This window comes from Kryptolebias marmoratus, linkage group LG17 (assembly GCF_001649575.2).
Source record: "Kryptolebias marmoratus isolate JLee-2015 linkage group LG17, ASM164957v2, whole genome shotgun sequence".
In the NCBI taxonomy this organism is placed as follows: Eukaryota; Metazoa; Chordata; class Actinopteri; order Cyprinodontiformes; family Rivulidae; genus Kryptolebias; species Kryptolebias marmoratus.
Window position 1 is genome coordinate 1,847,785 of NC_051446.1, and position 19,065 is coordinate 1,866,849.

Here is a 19,065-nt window from a genome sequence, read left to right on the forward strand (position 1 = left end):
GTTGGTTTCCTGTAGACTTCAATGTTGAGACTGTCCTCTCTTACCATGTGAACCAGACAGTCCAAAAAAGGCAGCTTATTGTCGTAAGCATTCTCTCTGGTAAACTTGATGTTGTTGTCGACCGAGTTGATGTGTCTGGTGAAGGCTTCAACTTCTTTCGCTTGAATTTTGACCCAGGTATCGTCCACATATCTGAACCAATGGCTTGGTGTAGGTCCCTCAAAGGAGTTCAGGGCTCTCTGCTCCACTTCCTGCATGTAGAGATTAGCCACAATTGGTGACACTGGAGATCCCATGGCGCAACCATGTTTCTGACTGTAAAAACTGTCATTAAACTTGAAATAAGTGGTGGAAAGGCAGAGGTCCAGCAGGGTGCAGATCTGATCTGGAGTGAAGTTGGTCCTGTTGTTCAAATCCTGATCTTGTAAGAGTCGTTTTCTGACGGTTTCCACTGCTTCTGATGTAGGTATGCAAGTGAAAAGAGAAGTAACATCAAATGATACCAGAGTTTCTCCTGGGGCTAGCTTCAAATGTTGAACTTTGTTGGCAAAGTCAACAGAGTTCTTTATGTGATGGGGTTTGTTTCCAACAAGAGGAGCTAAAATACCAGCCAGATGTTTTGCAATGTTGTATGTCACTGAGTTCATGCTGCTGTTGATGGGTCTGAGAGGTGTTCCTTCCTTATGTATTTTGGGAAGTTTATACAGGCAGGAAGTGGCTTCCCCCGGGTATAATCTGTAGTACAAAGATCGATTGATAGTTTTGTCTTTCTCCAGTTTTCTGTAGGTAATCCGTGACCTTCTTTTTGTAAGAGCTGGTTGGGTCCCTCTTCAGGGTCTCATAGGTGGTGCTGTCACTCAGTAATGTTGATATTTTTTCCTGGTACTCAGAAGTGTTAAGTACTACTGTGCATCTTCCTTTGTCAACAAACAAAGGACAACGGTGAACTTTGGCCCATCATTGTGTGCAGAAGCCACATTGTGATACTCCTCTAGTCCATCGGTTCCCAATCTGGAGGGCGCTAGAGTTCAGGGGAGGTTCCAGACATTAAGGGCACAGAAATTGTCAATATGTTTTTCACATGTACAAAATAGTAATTTACTAAAATTATTACCCCCTCCCTGGGCTGCCATCTTACCGTGGTGGAGGGGTTTGAGTGTCCCAATGATCCTAGGAGCTATGCTGTCAGGGGCTTCATGCCCCTAGTAGGGTCACCCAAGGCAGACAGGTCCTAGGTGAGGGGGCCAGACAAAGTGCAGCCCAAAGACTCCTTATGAAGAATAACAATTTTGGATGCAGTGTTCCCTCGCCTGGACGCAGGTCACCGGGACTCCACTCTGGAGCCAGGCCTGGAGATGGGGCACATTGGCGAGCGTCTGGTCGCTGGGCTTTCGCCCATGGAGCCCGACCGGGCACAGCCCAAAGAGGAGATGTGGGTCCCCTTTCCCATGGGCTCACCACCTAAGGGAGGGGCCAAAGGGATCGGGTGCAATGTGTTATGAATGGTGGCCGAAGGCGGGGACCTTGGCAGTCGGATCCTCGGCTCTTGGGACATGGAATGCCACCTCTCTGGTGGGAAAGGAGCCTGAGCTGGTGTGTGAGGTTGAGAGGTTCCGGCTAGAAATAGTTGGGCTCACCTCAACACACGGCTCTGGCTCTGGAACCAGTCTCCTTGAGAGGGGTTGGACACTCTTTCACTCTGGAGTTGTCCCTGGCAAGAGGCCCCGAGCAGGAGTGGGCATACTAGTTGCCCCCCATCTTGGTGCCTGTACATTGGGGTTTACCCCAGTGAACAAGAGGGTAGCCTCCCTCCGCCTATGTGTGGGGAGATGGGTCATGACTGTTTTTTGCGCTTATGCGCCGAACAGCAGTTCAGATTACCCACCCTTTTTGGAGTCCTTGGAGGGGTTACTGGAGAGTGCCCCTCCTGGGGACTCTGTTGTTCTGCTGGGGGACTTCAACGCTCACGTGGGCAATGACAGGGAGACCTGGAGAAGTGTGGTTGGGAGAAACGCCCCCCCCNGATCTGAACCCGAGTGGTGTTCTGTTGTTGGACTTCTGTGCTCGTCATGGATTGTCCATAACAAACACCATGTTCAAACATAAAGGTGTCCATATGTGCTCTTGGCACCAGGACACCCTAGGTCGCAGTTCAATGATCGACTTTGTTGTCAGTTCATCTGATCTGCGGCCGTATGTCTTGGACACTCGGGTGAAGAGAGGGGCGGAGCTGTCAACTGACCTCTACCTGGTGGTGAGTTGGCTCCGATGGTGGGGAAGATGCCGGTCAGACCTAGCAGGCCGAAACGTATTGTGAGGGTCTGTTGGGAACGTCTGGCGGAGTCTCCTGTCAGGCGGAGCTTTAACTCCCACCTCCAGGAGAACTTCGAACATGTTCCGGGGCAGGTGGGGGACAGTGAGCCCGAGTGGGCCATGTTCCGTGCCCTCATTGTTGAGGCGGCTTATCAGAGCTGTGGTCGCAAGGTAGTTGGTGCCTGTCACGGTGGAAGCCGTCGAACCCGCTGGTGGACACCGGCAGTGAGGGATGCTTATCAGGCTGAAGAAGGAGTCCTTTCGGGCCTTCTTGGCCTGTGGGACTCCAGAAGCAGCTGACGGGTACCGGCAGTCCAAGCGGCATGCTGCTCGCGTTGTCGCTGAGGCAAAAACTCGGGCATGGGAGGAGTTTGGAGAGGCCATGGAGAAAGACTTCCGCACGACTTCCGCACGGCTTCGAGGCGATTCTGGTCCACCATACGGCGTCTCAGGAGGGTAAAGTGGTGCAGCACCAACACTGTTTATAGTGGGGGTGGTGTGCTGCTTACCTTGACTCGGGATGTCGTAGGTCGGTGGGTGGAATACTTCGAAGACCTCCTCAATCCCACCAGCACGTCTTTTTATTGAGGAGGTGGAGCCTGGGGACTTTGTGTCAGGCTCTCTAATGTCCGGTGCTGAGGTCATCGAGGTGGTTAAAAAGCTCCTCATGGCAAGGCTCTGGGTGTGGATGAGATTCACCCGGAGTTCCTTCGGGCTCTGGATGTTGTAGGGTTGTGTTGGTTCCCGTGACTCTGCAATATTGCGTGGACATTGGGGCAGTTCCCCTGGATTGGCAGACTGGGGTGGTTGTCCCCTTATTCAAAAAGGGGACCGGAGAGTGTGTTCCAACTACAGAGGGATCACACTCTTAAGCATCCTTGGTAAGGTCTATTTGGGGGTTCTGGAGAGGACTGTGGTTTTTGTCCTGGTCGTTGATCACTGGACCAGCTCTACACTCTCAGCAGGGTCCTTGAGGGTGCATGTGAGTTCGCCCAACCAGTCTACATCTGTTTTGTGGATTTGGAGAAAGCGTTTGACTGTGTCCCTCTGGGAATCCTGTGGAGTATAGGATACCGGGCCCTTTGATACGGGCTGTTAGGTCCCTATATGACCGGTGTCAGAGCTTGGTCCGCATTGCCGGCAGTAAGTCGGACTTGTTTCCGGTGAGAGTTGGACTCCGCCAAGGTTGCCCTTTGTCACCGATTCTGTTCATAACATTTATGGACAGAATTTCTAGGTGCAGCCAAGGTGTCGAGGGGATCCGTTTTGGTGGCCTTAGGATTGCGTCTCTGCTTTTTGCAGATTATGTGGTCCTGTTGGTTTCATCATGCCGTAATCTCCAGCTTTCGCTGGAGCGGGTCGCAGCCGAGTGTGAAGCAGCTGGGATGAAGATCAGTGCCTCCAAATTCGAGGCCATGGTCTTGAGCCGAAAAATGGTAGAGTGCCTTCTCTGGGTCGGGGAAGATGTCCTGCCCCAAGTGGAGGAGTTTAAGTATCTCAGGGTCTTGTTCACGAATTAGGGAAAAATGGAGCGGGAGATCGATAGGCGGATTAGTGCAGCGTCTGCAGTGAAGCGAGCGCTGAAGCGAGCGCTGTACCGATCTGTCGTGGTGAAGAGAGAGCTGAGTCAAAAGGCGAAGCTCTCGATTTACCGGTCGATCTACGTTCCTACCCTCATCTATGGTCACGAGCTTTGGGTAGTGACCGAAAGAATGAAATCGTGAATACAAGCGGCTGAAATGAGTTTCCTCCGCAGGGTGTCTGGGCTCTCCCTTAGAGATAGGGTGAGAAGCTCGGTTATCCTGGAGGGACTCAGAGTAGAGCCGCTGCTTCTCCATGTCGGAGAGGAGCCGGTTGAGGTGGCTTGGGCATGCCTCCTGGTCGCCTTCCTAGTGAGGTGTTCCAGGCACGTCCTACCAGGAAGAGGCCCAGAGGAAGACCCAGGACACGCTGGAGGGACTATGTTTCTCGGCTGGCCTGGGAACGCCTTGGGATTCCCCCGGAGAAGCTGGCCCAAGTGGCTGGGGAGGGGGAAGTCTGGGTCTCCCTGCTTAGGCTGCTGCCCCCGCGACTCAACCACGGATAAGCGGAAGAAGATGGATGGATGGATGGATTACCGTGTTTTTCGCACTATAGAGCGCACTTGATTATAAGATGCACTGTCAATGACTGGTCCATTTCCGAACTTATGTCATATATAAGGCGCACCAGACTATAAGGGGCATTAAGCGAAACAAAACAGCCCCCTGTGTTTTCGGAGAATACTGCACCGACATAAACATAAAGTATAAATGCCTACACTGTTCGCTCAGGTCCCCGTGCCGTGCGTGGAGCCCTGTGTAACTATAACTGAGTCTTAATGCTGCAAGCGGTACACCTTTGTAGTTTACCAAAGTCGTACTAAAACATTATGACTTCTTACATATATAAGGCACTCCAGATTATAAGACACACTGTCGTTTTTTGAGAAAATTGAAGGCTTTTAATTGTGCCTTATAGTCTGGAAAATACAGTATTAAAAGTCAAGGTGGAAGTTTTGTTACATCTGTTACACACAAAACTGCTTTTCACAAGTGTTTTGGTTTTTATGGGATTAAAAATTTAAATAAAATAAATAAATAAACCCACTTCATCTGCAATTCATACTGATAAGTAGTTCATGAAAACACCCGTCCTTGCTGACATCACTCTTTACAAACTAGATTAATTTGCAGTAATAGAATATTTAAATCCTAGTGTGTGATTTGCAAAACCTTTATTTGATTTGTGAAACTTCAAGAAAGGTTGGTTTCAGCACTTTTTAAATAATTTGAGCAGAAGTATTTTATTTTATTTTTTAAAAATCTTTGAAAAAAAGAAATCTGCCGACAGCTGGGACAAATAAAAATAGTCACTGGTAAAATGTTTGAGTGGGTGGTAAAAACATTTCTCCACCAGCCACAGTGGCTAGTGGAGATATTTTTTAATTTCCATCCCTGCTGTGGATGCATTTTAAGGCACACCTTAAACACACTACTTCTTCATTTGACATCATGAGAAAATCAAAATAAAGCAGCCAAATCTTTCACAACTCATGTCCATCCTTGTGTACGATATCAGATGCATAAGGGTGCCATGTTCACCTTTTCAAACAATTATATATAAGTATAAACATCATGGGCATGCTCTGCCAACATATCACTTAGGAAGGAAACAAGTTCTGTGTTCCTGAAATGTTTGCATTGTTACATTTGGAGGAAAAGTGGGACGCTTGCATGATCCCAACTGCATCATGTTGTGGGGTGTTTTGCAGCTGAAGGCATTTGTACATCTAACAAAATAGATTGCATCATTAGGAAAGAACATAATGTGGAAACACTGAAGCAACATCTAACGACATCAGCCAGGAAGATAAAGCTTGGATATAAATGAATCTTCCAAATGCGTACTGCCAAATTAGTTACAACAAAATAACTAAGTTGTTGTCTTAAGGACAACAAAGTTAATGTTTTGGTGGCCTTCACAAACCACTGATTTCAACCCCACAGAAAATTTGTGAGCAGAGCTGAAAAGGTGTGTTTGAGCCAGGCAGCCTACAAATCTGACTCAGTTCTGTCAGAAATTGACTATTGTGAGAAGCTGTGGAAGGAAACCATAAACATTTGATCCAAGTCATATACACTGCTCAAAAAATTAAAGGGAACTTTTAAACAACACAATATAACTCCAAGTAAATCAAACTTCTATGAAAGCAAACTGTCCACTTAGGAAGCAACACTGATTGACAATCAGTTTCACATGCTGTTGTGCAAATGGAGTAGACAACAGTTGGAAATTATTGGCAATTAGCAAGACATACTCAGTAAAGGAGTGGTTCTGTAGGTGGGACCACTTTCTGGCTGATGTTTTGGTCACTTTTGAATGTTGGTGGTTCTTTCACACTCGTGGTAGCATGAGACGGATTCTACAACCCACACAAGTGGCTCAGGTGGTGCAGCTCATCCAGGATGGCCCATCAATGCGAGCTGTGGCAAGAAGGTTTGCTGTGTCTGTCAGCGTAGTGTCCAGAGGCTGGAAGCGATACCAGGAGACAGGCCAGTACACCAGGAGATGTGGAAGAGGCCGTACAAGGGCAACAACCTAACAGCAGGACTGCTACCTCCGCCTTTGTGCAAGGAGGAACAGGAGGAGCACTGCCAGAGCCCTGCAAAATGACCTCCAGCAGGCCACAAATGTGCATGTGTCTGCACAAACGGTTAGAAACTGACTCCATGAGGATGGTATGAGGGCCCAATGTCCACAGATGGGAGTTGTGCTCACAGCCCGTCCGTGCGGGACGCTTGGCATTTGGCAGAGAACACCAGGATTGGCAAAATCACCACTGGCGCCCTGTGCTCTTCACAGATGAAAGCAGGTTCACACTGAGCACATGTGACAGACGTAACAGACTCTGGAGATGCCGTGGAGAGCAATCTGCTGCCTGCAACATCCTTCAGCATGACTGGTTTGGCAGTGGGTCAGTAATAGTGTGGGGTGGCATTTCTTTAGAGGGCCGCACAGCCCTCCATGTGCTCGTCAGAGGTAGCATGGCTGCCATTGGGTACCAAGATGAGATCCTCAGACACCTTGTGAGACCATATGCTGGTGCGGTTGGCCCTGGGTTCCTCCTTATGCAGGACAATATTGGACCTCATGTGGCTGGAGTGTGTCAGGGCAAGGCATTGAAGCTATGGATCGGCCCGCTCGTTCCCCAGACCTGAATCCGATTGAGCACATCTGGGACATCATGTCTTGCTCCATCCACCAACATCACGTTGCACCACAGACTGTCCAGGAGTTGGCGGATGCTTTAGTCCAGGTCTGGGAGGAAATCCCTCAGGAGACCATCTACCACCTCATCAGGAGCATGCTCAGGTGTTGTAGGGAGGTAATACAGGCACGTGGAGGCCACACACAATACTGAGCCTCATTTTGACTTGTTTTAAAGACATTATATCAAAGTTGGATCAGCCTGTAGTGTGTTTTTCCACTTTAATTTTGTGCGTGACTCCAAATCCAGGCCTCCATTGGTTAATAAATTTGATTTCCATTGATGATTTTTGTGTAATGTTGTTGTCAGCACATTCAACTTTGTACAGAACAAAGTATTCAGTGAGAATATTTCATTCATTATGATCTAGGATGTGTTATTTGAGTGTTACTTTTATTTTTTTGAGCAGTGTATTTAAAGGCAGCTCTACCAAATACTAAGAAAATGAATGTAAACTTGTGACTTTTAAAAAAAATTTTTTTTCTATTTTTATTTTTTTTGTCAATATTCGAGAATTTAGCAAATAGCAATGATTTGGGGAATTGTAACTGACCTAAAACAGGAAAGGTTTAGTCTGATTTAATGTCAGACAGTGGGGAAAAAATGGTTCTGTCTTTTTATCTTTGTATGAAAATATCTGGTTTAAACTGTCATAAAATTAAGCTCTTATCTATATTTGAATAAGATTGATTTGCCCTTAGTAACTAAAACCCTCTTCAAACTTAAAACAACCAGATCCACTCCTTTCATCTACCAGAGCACATTTACCTTGAGGAATGCAAATCTGATGTTTCTTATATTTAAATGTAGATGTTGTTATTGTAGTAAACACATTTGTAAAAGAACAACCTGGAATTTAAAATTAATAAATATAGCTTTAAAGTAAGCTTTAAGGGATGGATGGGGATTAGCTCCTTTTTTTTCTCAGTCAAGTTGTTCTTTCATGTGTCAAAACTCATGTCACCTCTTCATGTCTGAAACTCCACAAAGTGATTTAAACTGCCTTCCTCAGCTCACTGTGACACTTCACATTCTGATACTGACACATCTCTGCACAATGAGATTCTGTGTGAAGGTGTTGGCAGGAGTTGAACCCATCTGTGTCTCAGGAGGCCAAAGTGTGCACTTTAGGGATAATCCCCCTAGGCAGCATCTGACTATGTTTTAGGTTCCTTTTAGGGCTTTCTTAATAAAAGTCAAAGTTCTGTAAAGTCTGCTGAATCCAGGAAGTCATAGCTTAAACTGCTGTTGCAGTTAGTAGCAAAGCAGAGGTCTTGTCAGGATACGCGTTTCCCTAACATGATTATTCAGACTATCTGCTGTCCCTTTGTCAGTGGGGGCTTTAAAGTCATGTTGAGGGCAACTGACAGACCAACCATAAGACAATCTTCACTTTTCACACCATCTCATCATCTGTGGCTTGTTGTGACATCTTGCTAAATGTTCTCCAAGGATGCAGCATCTGCTGCTTCAATCTGTCTGCCTTTTAGGAAGACAGATGTGTATTTATCTGTCTGAGCTCTCTCAGTTGTAATCTGTTATTTATTGTCTGCTGTTGTTAATCTTGAGTTTTCTTGCAGGATGTGGTGATGGCCTCTGGCTTCATTGCAAGCAAATCTCCCACTGCTAAAAAGGACAACCTTCACCCCTATAACCTGATCTTGTCAAGAGATGATGCATGCATCTATGTGAGCACTTTTATGTGTCTGTTTTATTTTATTTTAATGTATGCATACATATATAATTTGTTTTCTTTTTACATATTTACACTAAAGGCTTCACAGCTGATTGTGACTTCAGGTACACATGTACTTCTCACCGTCTCTATCTGAACCACAGGATGTCAGCTTCATTACCTGTTAGTGTATCAGTGTAAATTTGTTCTGCAGGCTGTAACAGTTTGTTAGAGCATAAAAAATTCTGTAGAAGCTATAAATTATACATCAGTCTGTGCTACTGTCAGACAGTCAGATGTGTCACCAAGTGTAGTTGTTTTTTCCCCGTTTACCTTCTAATATAACTTATGCTCTACTATTTTACTATAACTTCAGTAATCTGACATGAAAAAAGCAAGAATACTTTTAAAATTTGTATCACAGATAGGGATGGGCATTTCAGTACTCAAAGTTGTTTTGATTTTTTTATCTTTTGGGCAATTGGTTGACAGTAGATTGTTGTGTTGGGAAAAAAACACAAATATGAAAGAAAAAGAGATGTTTGTGATGTTTGCATTAATTCTTAGAATTTTTCCATTTTAACTAGACTTTATATATTTGAAAATCATTGCACATCCCTAGTCAAAAACAGTATGTGGGGAAAAAAAGTTTTGTTCCAACACAGGTAGTTTTTCATATTTGGCTCTTTAATGTTTCTACAGTCAAATTTAAACGGTTAGAAGAAACTGACCATGTTAACGATAGAGAATTTGACTGATTTGGTGGCTCATTCAAATGAATCAACCTGAAGATATTTATGACTTGTCATTTACCTGCTTTGTATGTCTTCAGTTTTAAGGAGAACATTGCTCACTGAGAAGCAATATAGTAGTAGAACACTATCATCAGAGCTGTGTAGAATTTTGTAAAACAAAAATAAAATCAAGACTAAAAATCAGGTAATGAACTCAGAACTTCCACAGAATGCACCACCTCGTTTTGCTAGACTATTGCCCCTTTCACACAGACCCTAACGGTCCCGGCTCCACTCTACTCGGCTCGCTTTGCGAGTGTTCACATCTGCATTTTTTCGCACTCAGTCCCTGCTTCTTTGGTACCTGCTTCAGAGTAGGGCCAGCCGGGCCAGCCCTGCTTCATGGGTGGCGCAAGCTTAGCTCCTGTTCACTCATTGGTCGTAGGTGTGACCAGATGCAAGCATAAAGAGCGAACGGTAGGAATATAAACAACAGCGTTAGCTTACCCTGCAACATTTATGCCGTCTGTCCCCCAGCTGAAGGCGCTGTAAAGCCTGAAATCTCCGGCGGATAACAGCTGTCCTACTCCATGCAACAATCGCTGCATCCAGAGCATTTCTTCCACTGCGCCTCTCTTCCTGAAGTCTCAGGAGAATCCCCACAACTTGCGCTAAGCTTCAGTAGCGCCGGTGTGAACGCGATGCATTCTTTATCGAGCCGAGCAGAGTAGAACGGAGTAGAGCCGGACTTCTGAATTAGGGGCCGTGTGAAAGAGGCATAAGGTAGTTTGTCAAAGATTTTGTCCCTTAAAGCTGTGAAAATCCACTTAAAGAACAAGGAGTAAAACCATTCTAAACTGTTTGCTTGAAAATAGATTAGCTTATCAAAAATCAACAAAAAGTGTGACTTCCGGTTTGAACGTCATCGTGATGGCCACGCTGTGAACGAGCTTCCGAGAAAACCTAAGAAATTGAAAACCCAACCCCACTAAAACGACGAAAACATATCCATAAAGGTGAAAAAGAACTGGGGTAAGCGAAATACGTCTAAACCGATGCTTGGTAGCGTCAAAAAGCGGACTTTTAAAATCGAGAAAATACTGCTAGCATCTCGGCTATTGCTAACCGCTGCCCATCTCGGCTTTGAATAATTACCGCTGCACTTTCCGACCTGAGCTAAGCGACCAACAGTGGCACTATGGCTGAATGGGAGACGGTACTGCAGAAAATAATGCACATTTGGGGGAAATTAAAGAGGAAATGCGAAAGATGAACGTCAGACTAGACGAGGCGGAGGGTCGGATTGAAAAAGCGGAGGAGAGGATTTTGACCACGGAAGACGCCGTCACTGAAATAATAAAGCTACAAATAAAGCTTGAGGATAAGCTAATGGACCTAGAGAGCCGCACACGAAGAGAGAACATCCGCATCTATGGCGTACCCGAGGCGGCAGAACGGGACTCTGCATCAATGGGAGACTTTGTGGAGAAGTTGCTCCGTGAGGGCTTGGCGCTGTTCCAAGACTAGCTCAACATGCACATTGAACGGGCGCACCGCTCTCTAGGCCCTCCACCTCCAAGCGACGCGCCACCGCGGTCTATTATTGTGAAATTCCTCAGTTTTAAAACCAAAGAAATCCTCCTCCGCAAGGCATGGCAGAAAAGAGGATTTACCTGGAATGGCAAGCAAGTGAGTTTAGATCATGACTATCCCCCTCTGATTCTGAAAAAATGAAAAGAATACGCCGAAGTGCGCAAGATCCTAAAGGAGCAGCAGATCCCTTTCCAGACCCTTTTCCCAGCCCGGCTGAGGGTGAAATATGCCGATGAAACAAAGATTTACAACACGGTGGTGGAAGCTACTGAAGACATGTCCAGCAGAGGATACGCTGTGCGGATCGTCAAGTCTGTAGAAACGGTCCTGGAGCAACTGAAGCAGCTGTCCTGGAGCAGGGTGCGCAGGGGACCGGGGAGCGGTGCGGCCAGCAGGAGGCGGGACCCCGAAGCCGGCTACAAAGCAAAACTCAGAGCCTTCAAGAGGACGGCTCCCACGCACACGGAAAATTGAGGTTTATCCACTCTGTTATTAAGAATTAAGACTTGCATTTGGTTTATGATGTTCATTAAGTAAATAAGTTGGGTTTCTCACGGTGCTGTTTACACTGAGGCCATAGCCACTAAGGGCCCCCTTCATTAACCGATGAGGAAGCTGCCTTTGGAGGTGAAGCAGGGTCTACGTCTGAGACCCCCACCTAGGAAGTCAAGAGCTCAGTTTGAGCCTTGTTTGTTCTGGATGTTGATTTTTTTATGTATTTTATGTTTAGTGTTTTCAAGAGTGAGCGGGAGCCCATTAATCTATGTGTTGTAGTTAAGAAATATAATTTAGATGAGTAGCAGGTTGATAAGATTGGTGTCGAACAATATTAATGGTTTGCATAGTCCAGTAAAAAGGTGGAAAGTTTTATCTAAATTTAAAAGAGACAAAGCCCAAATTGTTTTACTGCAGGAAATGCATCTAACGGATAACGAACATGCTAAATTGAACAGGATGGGTTTTATACATGTGTTTTATTCTTCCCACAGTTCTGGGAGGCGGAGGGGAGTGGCAATTTTACTATCAGGAACTCTTAATTATGAAGATATATCAGAATACAAAGATAAGGAAGGTCGATACATAATGATAACAGGCAAGATTGATGGTACCATGACTACCCTCCTGAATGTATACATTCCTCCTGGTAGCGATTGGTCACTGTACAAACAGATTCTCAAAATTGCAACAACAGTCAGGGAACTTTAATATGCGGGGGTGACTTCAATATCCTATTAAACGCCAAATTTGACTCTTCTGATGGGAAAGGCGATGCACGAAATATTGGTAAGAGAATGGGACACCTCATGGGTGAATTAGGACTAGTTGATGTATGGAGAGAACATCACCCAACTAATAGAGAATACACCCACTTCTCATACCCACATAACATATATTCAAGGTTAGATTACATTCTCATATTCAAGAATGATTTGTTTAAAATCAGAACCTGTGAAATTGGTCCCTGTACAATTTCTGATCATAATCCAGTTTATGCTGATATTTGTCTGAACAGGAAAAATAGATCTACATCATGGAGGCTGTACACAAATATTTTAAACTACCTAAACATTAAAGAAAATTTAAAAAAAGAAATAGAGAACTATTTAGCTCAAAACGATAATGAGGAGGTGTCACCAGGAATATTGTGGGATGCACTGAAGGCGGTGATTAGAGGGAAAATAATTAGTATATCCTCCCACTTAAAAAGAGATGATATGCAAAAACGTAAATACCTGGAAGATAAATTGTTAAAGCTGCAACACCAACACTCCAAGACTACGAACAATGACATTAAATCTGAAATGGTAAAGCTTAAAAAAGAATTAGATGACCTAAACACGATTGATATACAGAAAAAAATCATTTTTAACAAGCAGCAATACGGTGATGTAGGGGGAAAATCACTAAAACTTCTTTTGTATAAACTCAGAAAGCAGCAGGCGGAGAGGACTATACATAAAATAAATCCTTTAAATGGTCGGATAGAAACGGAAGAGGAGAAAATTCAACAATGTTTTCAGAACTATTACAGAAAACTTTATTCCCAAACCCATGTGGATAATAACCAAAATGTCAATACTTTTCTGTCCGAACTAGAGTTACCAACAGTGACAGAGGAACAAAATAAAATGCTAGTATCCACAATAACCATAGAAGAAATTCACTCAGCATTTAAAAGACTAAAAGGGGAAAAAATGGCAGGGGCGGATGGATTTGGTCCAGAATGGTATAAAATAATGCAGGATCATTTGACTCCCACCTTACAGAAACATTTAATTGGGTAATGAAGGAAAAAATCATACCTCCCTCGTGGAGGGAAGCAATAATCTCTATAATTCCGAAAGAAGGAAAAGATAACCTAGATTGTAGTAACTACCGCCCAATCAGTGTATTAAATATTGATTATAAGTTGTTCACCTCCATCATCTCAAAGAGACTTGAAACAATTTTACCAGGACTAATACATAATGATCAAACAGGTTTCATTAAACATCGCCAAACTCAGGACAACATTAGGAAAGTTTTGCACATAATGAGCCAGGTTCATAGACAAAAAATAGAGACTTTAGTGTTAAGTTTAGACGCCGAAAAGGCATTTGATTCGGTGAGGTGGTCCTTTCTATATCAGGTACTTGAGAGATTTGGATTTGATAAATCTATAATAAATACTATCTCGGGGTTGTATAATAAACCAACAGCCAAAATCAAAATTAATGGAGACCTTACTGAATCATTCATACTTAAGCGAGGTACTCGACAGGGTTGCTGCATGTCGCCACTCCTCTTAGCCTTGTTCATAGAACCATTGAGCCAATGGATCAGGCAAAGATGGGATATAACTGGAGTAGGGATAGCAGGAGGGGAGCAAAAATTGGCGCTATTTGCTGATGACTTGTTGCTTGTTATATCTCATCCTACGCAGGTTCTCCCCAAAGTAATGAAAATCCTATCAGAATTGTTCTCAGGGTATAGGGTTAATGTGAACAAAACGCAGATACTAACGGTAAATTATGACCCACCAGTTGAAATTAAGAATTGCTATAAATGGAAATGAGATGCGGATGGTGTTAGATATCTGGGGGTGGTGATACATCGTGACCCTACCAAAATGTTTGAGGCCAACTATGCCCCCCTGAATATAGCCATAAAGTCGGATTTCCAAAGATGAAATGCCATACCCTTTTTCGACCTACACTCCAGGATCGAGTCAATTAGATTAAACATCCTTCCCCGAATGCTGTATTTATTTCAATCTCTGCCAGTTCCTATACCCTCAAAGCAATTTGTAGAATGGGATAAGATGCTATCGAAATATATTTGGAAAGGGAAAAAAGCCAGAGTGAAATACAAAACTTTACAATTAAAAAAAGAAAAAGGAGGTTGCGGGCTTCCTTGTTTGAGAGAATATTTTTGTGCGGCTCAGTTGAGACCTTTGATATGTTTGTGCTGTTCGGATTACGCTGCGGGATGGAAAGATGTGGAAGGGGAAACAATTAAAACAATACCGATTAAAGCCATAATAGCTGATACAAAATTGCAGAGCAAAATCAATTTGACAGATGAACCAATATTGCAAGTAATGATATCTGCCGGAATGAAGCAATTAGAACATGTGGATTAGAAAATGCCTCTAAAATTCTACGACGGTGCGCTTACGATTCAGATTTCATCCCAAATCAACATGATGATAGATTCAAGAAGTGGATTTCAAAAGGCCTAACTAGTTACTACTCTTTTGTCCATAAGGGGGCGTTCCAGTGTTTTGAGAACTTACGAGAAAATACGATTTATGCGCGGATGACTTTTTCAGATATCTACAGGTCAGAAATTATTTTAATCAAGAGATAAAAGCACATTTACACAATTTGAGATTGGTGGAAACATTTATATTACTAACCAAATCAAAAACAGGCAAAATTATTTCTAGGTTGTACAACGCCATCCTGCGGTGTAAGAAGGACAGCACTGTTTATGTTAAAGTGAAGTGGAAAAAGGAAGGTAACCTAACGATTCCAGAGGAAGATTGGGACCACATCTGCAAGATACCATGGACAATAACAGGATAAAAGGTTTGGCGTGAATTTTGCTGGAAAAGCATTAGAAGATTTTTCATAACCCCAGAGCAGAAACGATATCAGGGAAGTGGCGATGCCTGCTGGAGATGTGGCAGGGACGGTGCCAATCATTTCCATATTTTCTGGGACTGCCAAACCATTCAGCAGTATTGGTCTCAAATCCATGAACATTTACAGAACATTTTCATATTTGACTTTCCGTTAACCTTTGAATGCATATTTCTATGTAACATACCGGTCGACAAACTCAACTACAAAGATCGAAAACTCCTGTTCATTTTGCTGGCAGGGAGCAAAAAGGCCCTCACAAAAAAATGGCTTAAACAGGAACCTCCAACAATTGAAGACTGGATTAATGTAGTGAAAGAGATTTAAGAGATTTCTGCACATTAATGTGCAGAGGGACACCTTCTACAAGATATGGTCAAAGTGGACAGAATATGTCAAACCTGTTATGTCTGATTTTATGTAAATCTTATTTTCATTTTGCTTGATGTTTGAATTTGATATGTGTTGTTAATGATGGGTTGGTACCCAGGCTCCCCCGCCACTCCCATTTAAGTTTTGGTTGGTTTTTGTTGATTTTGCTTTGCCTTTTCCGTTGTTGTTCGATTTGTGTTGTTTGTGTGTTGTTTTGTTTGTTTTTTGTTTTTTTCTGTTAAAGAAAAAAGTGAGAAAACTGAGAAACAATGTAAAATGACAACGAAATTACCATAATTGTCATTGTAATGTAACAGGCTTTCTCAATAAAAACGATAAATATATATAAAAAAAATCAACAAAAAGTATTAATGTGTACAGTGATTTCCCCTTTCAGATTAGTAAAAGGCTATTCAATTCAAATAAAAGGTCGACTGGCTATGGGACTTCCCATAGCATAGCATTCCCAGCATTTCCCCCAATAAGCACTTAAAAATTGGTGTGATTTGGTGCATTCTGACTCTAATATCATGACACAGAAAATATTAGGTTAAAATTGATTTCTTGTATCTTGTGTTGAGTTTTCATTGTTTTGAGAAATACTAGAGAAAATTTTCCCTCATTTTCTTGTTGGGAATTGAAGCTAGCAGGATCTGGTTTCGAGGACCCTATGCACCAGGGATATGGGGTTTTAAGTCCTGCCCGTTCACCTGCACACAATCTTGGTGTTTGTTTACATGATGAGGTGGGACTTAAAACTTGTACTGGAAGCAGCCTATGGGACTAGTTGGAGAACAACATTTGTCAGGGAGTCTCCAAAATCTCTCAAAACATTTGTGGAAGCTCCTTAATTTGCTCGCATGAGCCACAAAGACTCACAGCCTTGTCTATTGAAATTTGTGAGACAATTTTTTTTCCCTCAAAATAGTCAAATTCCTCTCAATTTACATTCTGTAAATTCTAAAGTACTAGAGCTGGACTTTGTTCAAAATGTTCACTCATTCACTCACTCACTACATCATGATCTCTACATAGGGAATAGGAAACGGCACAGTGTTTTTATCCTGATGCATGCTTAATAATCCATGTAGATGAATCTAACAAGAGTCAAGTCCTCTGGACGGGTTGTTCTTTCTTGAAAACGTTTAGCCTTTTATCCAAAAGACTTCTTCAGTCTGAGGAGCTGCAAGCAAACTCTGTCTTATAAACAGCATATTTGCATAGTGAATCAACCAGTTGCTGATGACACCCAAAACTAGTTGTTCACATGCAAAAGAAGACCATCATCCTAATGACCTATTGTTGGTGCCCTGATGGCTGCTTGGTATTCAGAGGACTGAGTGATACTCACAATAACAGCACTGTAAGAGGGTGAGAGTTGGACACAGAGGGTTCCTCCCCTGTTTAATGATGGCCTGGTTCTCTTCACAAAGATGGCTTCCTTTACTCCTTTCTTGAACCAATGTTCCTTTCTATCAAGGATGTACACATCTTCATCCCTGAAAGAGTGACTGCTGGCCTGCAGATGGGAGTAAACCAGAGTCCTGACCTGATGATGTTGCTCTATTCTGTGCTGGGCCATTGTTTCCCTGATGTATAACTGATCACAGTCCTCCTGGCACTTAACAGCGTAGGTAATATTACTATGTTTGTGCCGTGGACCCAGATCTTTAGGATGAACCAGTCTTTACCGTAATGTATTTTTGGGTTTGAATGCCACAGGGACATGATGTTTAGAAAATAAACTTCTTAGTTTCTCTGAAACTCCCGCAACATATGGAATGACCACTGGTCTGGTTCTGTGTTTGGGGTCCTATTTTAATCCGGTCATGGCTGGAGTCCTGTTTGGGTTTCATATCTGCTTTCAGGAAGGCCCGTTTAGGATTTCCACATTGCTTCAGGGCCTGTCTTGTGTGGGAGTTTGTGGGTAAGCTGTCTTTTCTGTGGTACAGAGTTCTGATGACTCCTAACTTGTGCTCCAGAGGGTGATGGGAGTTAAATCGCAAGTACTGGTCTGTGTGGGTGGGTTTGCAGTAAACATCATTTTTCAAATGTCCTCCATCTGAGACTGTGACCTCATAGTTCAAGAATCCAACTTGCCATCTTTTACATCTTCTCATATGAACTTTATATATTTATCCACAGAGTTGATGGTTTGCAACAATAGGAGAAACTGAGGACCCCTGTGGCACACCAACGCTTCTGCCCAAAATATTGCCCCTCGTATGTGAAGTAGATTGACTGGGAACACAGTTTCAAGCGTTGCTCTGTGGAAAGAGAGGTCCTGCTGCTAAGAGTGGTGTCTAATTTTAACCTTCAACAACCATCTCCACTGCTTTAGCAACAGGAACGCACGTAAAGAGTGATGTAACATCAAAAGAGACTATAGTTTCATCTGACTCCATGATGACATCCCTCACCTTATACACAAAGTCCATGGTCTTATGTATGTGATGTTCTGAGCTGTCGACTAGAGGGCTGAGTACCGACTCCAGGTATTTGGAAACATTGTAAATGACAGAGTTAATCATGGTAACAATTATTCTTAACGGTACATCTTGTTGGGGAATTTTGGGTGAACCATAGAGACTAGGTGTGGCCTCCCCCGGGTACAGTCTGTGGTACAGAATATGGTAAATAGCCATGTCCTGCTTCAAATGTTTCAGGCACTGTATCAACTTCTTCTTGTACCCACTTCCTGGATCTCTTTTGAGTGGCTCATAAGTAGTTAAGTCGCTAAGAAGTGTCATAACTTTCTCATGATAATCTTTCTTGTTCAAAATCACTGTGCACCTTTTTAGTCTGCTGGGAGGATGATGACATTCTTGTCCTCGTGGGACAGTCTCTCTGCTGATGTTGGAAGGTGGTGGTTTGGTGTTGCTGAGGCAGGATGAAACTTTGTTCCAAAACAGTTCTGCATCAAACTCTGACATTTTGTTGTTGTAGATGACTGATTCTGTGGCTCATCTCCACAAGAAAAATTCTTCTTAGTGCTACTGCAAAGTTCAGTCCCCTGGCAAAAATCTGTCTCTGGCTGGGTGAGCTGTCTGTCTTGTGTGGGAGTTTGTGGGTAAGCTGTCTGTTCGGATAGGTTCTTTACTCACTTCTGTCTCCCTGACTGTGTTCCAGTGTGTTGTCTGTCATTGACAGTGGTGGAGAAAGTACTCAAACACTGTACTTAAGTAAAAGTACAAATAAACAGACAAAAATGTACTCCAGTAAAAGTAGAAGTACCACCTTAACATTTTTACTTAAGTAAAAGTAAGAAAGTACTTGCTTTTAAAAATACTTAAGTATTAAAAGTAAAAGTACTTTTTTTTTCATTCAACCTTTATTTATACAGGTTAGTCTCGTTGAGCCACGTGGACTCATTTGCAAGAGAGACCTGATTTCTAATAAAATACTATACTTAATAAAATCTAATACTTGCTGAATATATTACCTAATGTCTACAATATCATTAAG

At 43.2% G+C, this 19,065-nt stretch overlaps 1 protein-coding gene across 7 annotated transcripts in view; it reads left to right on the plus strand.

Moving 5' to 3' along the window:
* The window catches only part of pot1 (protection of telomeres 1 homolog), a 134,741-nt gene that overhangs the window by 48,659 nt on the left and 67,017 nt on the right, over positions 1 to 19,065 (plus strand). For all 7 annotated transcript variants that reach the window (XM_037980784.1, XM_017435587.3, XM_037980788.1 and 4 more), the window contains exon 5: positions 8,683 to 8,790. In XM_037980784.1, the coding sequence (XP_037836712.1) occupies positions 8,683 to 8,790 (108 nt within the window). The remainder of the gene's footprint in view (positions 1 to 8,682; positions 8,791 to 19,065) is intronic.